The sequence below is a fragment of the Petaurus breviceps genome, unplaced genomic scaffold (assembly GCF_028583685.1).
Source record: "Petaurus breviceps papuanus isolate PSGF00001 unplaced genomic scaffold, PetGlider_PUasm1.0 99, whole genome shotgun sequence".
NCBI lineage: Eukaryota > Metazoa > Chordata > Mammalia > Diprotodontia > Petauridae > Petaurus > Petaurus breviceps.
This window is the reverse complement of record NW_027187465.1, coordinates 21,176,035-21,183,268: the sequence shown is the minus strand read 5'-3', so window position 1 is coordinate 21,183,268 and position 7,234 is coordinate 21,176,035. Positions and strand designations below refer to the sequence as shown.

Below are 7,234 nucleotides of genomic sequence, written 5' to 3'. Positions count from 1 at the left end.
ATGCAACAAGAAAATCCTTCTTCAGGGCTTCTGAACCAACAGAAAGGCTCCCAGACCCCTGCAACAACAGCACTGTCCCTCACCAGTGGACAGTATTCACTCTGTCTGCAGGACAGTCTCCAGACCCCTGCAACAACAGTACTGTCCCTCACCAGTGGACAGTATTCACTCTCTGTCTGCAGGACAGTCGCAGGCCTTCTTAGCGAACAGCCAGGTTCCAGGACTTCTTCAACAAAAGGACAGTCTTTTACCAGTAGACAAATCTGGCAAAATAACATCAAAACAGACAGACAAAGTACCAGCAAAACAGCCATGTCTCCTCAGTCCTTGGCAGCTCAGGGGGCAGGTCTCAAAAGTCCAGGGCAATTCAAAGCGGCCACCAGCAATTCTCTTAGTCTCTCTCTCTCCACAAGGTGCTGCTTCCAAAAAGATCTTCCGCCTCTCTCTTGTCTCTCCAAATCTACATCACCAGCTCCTCCCAATTCAGGACTTTCTTTTCACATCAACAAGCCCATCCCACAGGTGGGATTAACAAACTCTGGGTTTTAACACAATCAATTTGAAAACCAAGCCAATACAGGGGAATCTTTAATTGCCATTACTATCACACTCCATTAGTAAGGGTCAAATGCTTCTCTCCTGATGATGCCCTTAAGTTTGCAACATTCATAGTTCAGTGCGATCTCATCCACAGTCCAGGCATGAAGCAGGGCCTCTTGGCTTTCCTGAGTCTAGACCAGAACTCCTGCATCATGATTAGATTTGTTACCTTTGAGGGTAGTGTTAGTGACTGGTTCACATTCTTTCTGTGAACTTCTGTCTCCCCACAAAGGATCTTGCCCTTATCAAAAACCCTGCCCCAGGTTAATGGAGGCTCAGGAAATCCTTCTCTGGAGACTGGAATAAATAAATGAAGGCAAGGAGGAGGCATTCAGCAGGATTGTGGGAAGGACCACTGCGGCCAGACAAGGAAGGGCTCAGACTGCTTTTGGACACTGCTGCTGAGAGTTCACTCCCAGGGGATGAATATGACCTTCTTGAGTGCTTCGAGGGCACTTCTTTGTGGCGCCAAGCAGACACCTACAGGCAAGATGGTGATTGCTGCCAGTGGTGGTGCAGGAGTCTAGACAGCCAGCGTATGGAGACGTGCCTTTTGGCATGCCTTATTTTGGGATCAAATGCAAACTAATACACGAACATGGAATGGAACCGGAGAAAGTCCATAGGGATGACTAAACTGGTCACATCAATGGAGCTCTTACCTTATGAGGACAGGCCGAAAGACTTCAGTTTGGAGAAGTGAAGCCTGAGAAGGAAAAACTGGACCAAATGGTAAACGTGGACTGATTCCAAAATTCCAGAACGAGGGAAACACCCCTTCCCCCCTTTTAGCTTTCTTTTATATATTATCTTTCCCTGTTATAATATGAGTTCCTTGAAGGCAAAGATTCCCATCCTTTTTACTTATAATTTTACCCCTAGTGCTTGGCACACAGTAAGTGCTTAATAAATTCTCTTCTTTGGCTTGACAGGCACTGTATTCCAGCCAGGCTGGCCTCTATACTCTTCTCCCATAATGCTTTGTACTGACTCTTACTTATGCCTGGAATATTCCACCTCCTTCTCTTGGAATCCCTAGCTGCCTTTGAAACATGGCCTAGATTCCCTCCAGTTCATGTTTTCACCGACCCAAAAATTTACCTTGTATTTACTTTGAATATATTTTATGTTTATATACATATTGTTTCCCTGCAGTAGAATGTAAGCTCCTTGAGGGCAGGGACTCTTCCATTTCTGTCTTTGTAGCCCTGCTTTCTGACACAGTGCCTGGCACACTAGTAGGCTGTTAGTACATTATTGATGAATTGAATCAGAGGAATTCCCTGAATAACTCGATGAATTTACAAGGAGATAGAGTCTTTGGGCCTTTGATTACCATTCCCTATGAAGGGAATGCCCCTTTGACCCATTCTGATTTCCTTGTGGATTGGTTGGTGATGAATTAGTTGTCTCAGAGTATTGTGGGAAGAACCACTCCTTAGTGTTGTGGTAATTAATGGAAGTTGATTGCACCATCAACCTTTTTTTTTTCCTCAGTGACCTCCTCAGAGAGCCAAAGAGCTAAGAATAGAGCTGGTTTCTGGGGACAAGGATGAGGTTACTCTTCATCCCATAGGAGCTGCTAGTGACTGGTTTGTGCTAGAGGTGTCTATGTTCTCCATCACATGGCCCAAAGGTGGTGGACCCAACCTTGAAGAAGCAGCAATATATCTTTCAGCCCAAGAGATGGCAATCATGGATAGAGGAACCATGTCTGAATGGTGGAAGTTCTTGAACTTCAGCTTTCTGAAGGAACAGTTTCTTAATCCCAGCCTTCTGGGTAGAGGAGGGAAGATTTCCTGGTCCACTCAATCTTGAATTTCAGTATTTTAGCAAGTGAAGGTCCTAGGCAGCCCCAATTCCTTGAGGTACATGAGATATCACATCTGGAGGAGGAATTGGGAGATAAGGACACAACATTGGGGAGCCACACCTCAACTTTGCCCTCTACTGTTACTGTGAGGTTTTTGGACAATTAAAATCCAGAAGGAAAGGAATTAACTCTCTAGGAGTCCCAAAAGTGTTTTGTTTCCAGGAGAGTTGACTAAACTCAGAGTACTACCATAAGGCTGGAGGCCTGTATGAGTTTCTGGAGGCGAAAGTGGAAATATTCTGTATGGGGACGAAATTTGTTTAGCAACGCCAAGTGCATCTCTCTTTTGGAGCAGTCCAAATCCTCAGTATGGTACCATAAGACTTGATACCTTTATGAATTTCAGGAGTGAAAGTGAGACTTATTGGGATACTAGGAGGTTGGGTTGGAGCAACACCAGATGGGTCTCCCCAGAGGAGTCTAAGCCCTCAGGGTAGTATTATAGGTCTAGTGATCTATAAGGGTCTTCTGGAGGTGACCAAAGGATTCACTGGAATGTTGTGGGGGTGCCTCCCTGGCTTTCTTTACTGCCATTAACTCAAGCCGTCACAGGCTATGTTCCTTCCACCCCCATTTGTTAGGGGTCGGTGAGAGCACCTCAATCCATTTAAGCACTTGACACAGTACCTTTTACAGAGGGATATTTACTTCACAGCTGTGGCAAGAACAGAGGTACAAACATTTCCCCCAGTAGTTCGAGGAGGAGAGAATGTTCTCTCCTATGCCTCAGTCTCTGGGGAAGTACTCAAAACTTGGCTCAGTTCCTATAAAGAACTGGTCTTTCCAAGCTCACATCTAATGGCATCGTTGTTAGCAGATGAGTCTTTCAGCCAGGTTGGAGTCCTGAATGCCACTCTCCAAAATTACTCCTTGTTCCTTGGGACATCAGTGCTGCGCTGACCAGCCTGGATTCTGACTCTTGAATTCCCATGGCTCTCTCTCTTGTGGTCAGGCAACCCACTCTCTACAGCATCTGAACCCAAATGGAAAAGAATGCATGCAAAACCCAGGGAGAACTTGGGGCCACATGGCCTAAGACAGACCGCTCGAAGACTTTTCTTCCCCTCAGAGCGTGGTCTCATGGATGCCATGAGCAAAAAATCAGAGTTCCTGCAGACACAGAGGAAGCAGAAACAGCCAAAGCTCGCTTTTGAAGATGCTACCAGTTTTAGCTATGCAGCGAACTGAAAAAGACTTCAACCAACCGCATAATTAGCCAACTGGACTTAGTTACAGAATGTCTGTGTCTGCTCCAGGTTCTCCTGAAAGCAGGCTTACAGGGCTCTTCACATGAACAGATTGCATTAAGGTAAAAAGTTGGTAGGCTTTGACCATGGTCTAGACTCCCATTTCAAAAGAAATACACATGCACACACTTATACATGTCTGTATGTACTTATACACACATATGTATATCGTGTGTGTGTAACTGTAGTTAATGGGTCTCAGGTTTACCATTTTCTTAGAATAGTCAGAGAGGGATGGTTTTAGGGTCTCTGGGTGTGCCAAAAATTAAATGACCACTGTTCTGTTTGCTGAAGCAAACTGCTGGCTGACCTTTTACCTCAGTTCTAAACCTTTGCTACATCTCAACTGAAATTGTTTTTCTTATTTGAGATTACTACAAATCATAACTCCCAAAATGGCTTATGAAGGACATATTTTCCAAAGCCATGGAGAAATTCTGCCCCTTTTTCTAGACCCTCTGCCCAGGACACCATGCTGCCTCTCAGGTCAAAGCTATCATTCTATCAATGTTGAATAAACTGGTCCATTTTGTAAAATGATTGGGGTCTGGAAGGAACCTGAGAGATCACCTAGATCTGCCTCCACATCAGACAGATGAGGAACCTGAAACACAGAGAAATGAACAGACTTGCCTTAATCACAGTGCTGACAGAGGCGCGACGTGAACCCCAGTCCTCTAACACTCAAGTCCCTTTTCATTGCACTTTGCTGATTATAGATATGTAGTCCATTAAACAAACAAACACAAATGAAAGCCCAGGCCATATTCTACTGATATGATGACCAGCATCCCAAGAATTACAAAATAGCAAAGGAAAATGTAATCTTAGCATTAAAATAGAACATAAGAAAATTATTTATTACATAGATTCCTAGAATTCAGCATTGGAATAGACGTCAGAGACTCCACTAGGGTCTAACCTCTCCCTGCATAGAGAATCTGACCAAGGGGCCCTTCTGCCCCCACTAGAGTACTTTCAGAGATGGGACTCCAGACCTCCCATGGCGGCCTGTCCAATTTCTGCTCAGCTCCATCAATTAGAAAAGCTGCTCTTTTTAAGCAGGAATCTGCTTTTCTGCACTTTCTGTGTACTCATGCCTGTGCTCTAGACCCTTATTACAAAAGAAACACATACGTACACACTCAGTCATATGTGTATGTGCCTAGGGTTTGTAGGGCCAAACAGGATGAGTCTAATTCTTCCAGGTGACAGGTAGGGAAGTGATTGATTATTTTCCTGTTCATCTCCAGCCCCTTGCATGGTATATGGTGATTTAGGTGCTTAATATAAGTGAATGAAGAAATCTCCTTTGCTCGGAAGATTGGGGAGGTTGGTGGGGCTTTTTTTTTAAAGATGGTAACCAACAAATTTAAACCACATAGAGTCAAGGTCTTGGCCAAGGGCTCTTGGGGTGAATTGTCATTGGGCTCAGAAAAGGATAGTTGGACTTTGGACATGGAAAAGCTGCTAAGTTTATGTTTGATACTCTGTGCTGAGTTGGATTGAATTGTTGAATTGGTCTTCAACCTTGGTTACCACAGGGACCAGATCCATTGCCTTCTTTCAGGCATCACTATCTATCTATGCTGCTGTGCCTACTTGGTGCTGTTCCCTGAACCTTTGGAGAGGCTGATTTCTCTTTGGGACTTTAGAACTTCAGTTTCAATTCGATATTGGCAAATTAGTACTTGCCAGATAGGAGGGTGCAGAGTCTGTTAATTCTTCCAGAGAAAGTGGGAATTGGGGCAGAAAGGGCAGGTTCAATCCCTTTGGGACATTCTCTGGTCACCAGCAGATCAGTGGCCAACTCTTAAAGCCCTTTTGGAAGCAGAAGAGGCCCTGAATCAGGGAGGGACAGTGGAACAGGGCAAAGAATGGTATTGGTTTTGGGAAAACAAGTAGTGAGGAAAGTTCTGGGCCCTGGCCAGATCTCTGGGCCCCACCTCTGGAACTCTTAAGATTCAAAGACTGGGAAGAGTAACGGATGCCCTGAACAGGTGGGGGAGGGGTCTATGTCCAGAGTGTCTGGGGCTAAGAATGGAGCGAGAGATGGTATTTCTTCTTTTACCTATGTCCGCCCCGAGCTAGCCCACGGGTTGTCCCTCTGTGGTCATAGCTGTCTACAAAGGCCAAAGGAGCTTACTGGGAAACACTACCAGGGAAACATTGAGGCTACTGCTCTTGTATGGGGGCCACAGAATCAAATACCATCTAAAGGGAAGAAGGGAAGTCAGCAGGTCAGGGAGGAAGCCAACAGAGATCTCGGAAATACTGAGGTTGGTGGCCATCAAGAACCTACAGAACTTAGAGAAATGACCATGTATTTGAGAGTAGGGACCAAGGTCAGGACAGCCACCTGCATCATTAGTTACTTCACTTAAGTTATATCTGTGACTGCGGCTCCAGTTAGGGTCCCTGAGAAGCAAACGATCACGAATGAGGTTGAGAGAGAATTTGCAGGACTCCCCAGATGAGGGATTTGGATCTCGTGCTGGGAGCCTATCACATCAGGCTGGGGATCTTCTTGTTACTGGTGGACATTCTTTTCCCAGGTATTTATGGTGCGTTGGAATCAGTGCATCACTCCTCCTATGAAATCATCATCCCCAGAAAATTAACATTCAGGGACAAGGAAGATTCAAAAGCTAAACTGTCATATGCACTGCTGATGAAAGAGAAAAGACAAATTATTCACTTGAAGTTAAAGAAAAGGTTGTTTGTTAAGAATTTCCCCGTCTACACCTACTCCAAAAGTGTCCCAAGTTTAGACATGCCTTTTATCCCAGATAATTGTCACTATGATGGATACATAGAAGGTGAGCTGGGGTCCATCGTGTCTGTCAGCACCTGTTCAGGCCTCAGGGGCATAATGACCATCCAGAAAACAGTCTATGGCATTGAGCCCATTGAAACATCGCGGCAATTTGAACACATCTTATATCGCATGGATGGGCCCCTCCACAGCTCCTGCAGAATGGCCGCAGAAGAAGACCAAAGATTCAGAAGCAGTGTGCAGAAACAGAGAAAGGAAGAGAAAGAGACTCTGGAAACTGAGGCCCTGAACTACATGTGGTCACACACCAAGTACGTGGAGATGTTTGTTGTCGTCGACAATAGGCGGTTCCAAATGTGGAACAGCAACGTGACCAGGACGGTCCAGGTGGTGGTGGACGCCCTTGCCCATGTTAACACCTACAGCCAGGGAATCCATGTCAAGGTGGTCCTGGTGGGTTTGGAGATCTGGACAGAGAGGGACCAGGTGAGGATTGCTGGGGACTTGCGGGAAGTGCTGCACAATTTCAACCAGTGGAGACAAGAGAAGCTGGTCGGTCGGGCAAAGCACGATGTCGCACATCTCATAGTGGGCTATGAACCGGGAGAGGCCATGGGGGAAGCATTTCTCAATGGGGCCTGTGTATCTGAGCTTGCGGCAGCGGTAGACTCTTTCTACCATGAAGATCCTGCTCTGTTTGCCTTGCTCATGGTGCATGAGCTGGGCCATAACCTGGGC

At 45.7% G+C, this 7,234-nt stretch overlaps 1 protein-coding gene across 1 annotated transcript in view; it reads left to right on the top strand.

Annotated features, from left to right (window-relative positions):
• The first annotated feature begins 6,193 nt into the window (after positions 1–6,193).
• LOC138156200 (disintegrin and metalloproteinase domain-containing protein 1b-like) overlaps positions 6,194–7,234 on the top strand; it is a 1,490-nt gene continuing 449 nt past the window's right edge. Inside the window, exon 1 of the mRNA XM_069081404.1 lies at positions 6,194–7,232. Coding sequence (XP_068937505.1) covers positions 6,194–7,232 — 1,039 coding nt within the window. The remainder of the gene's footprint in view (positions 7,233–7,234) is intronic.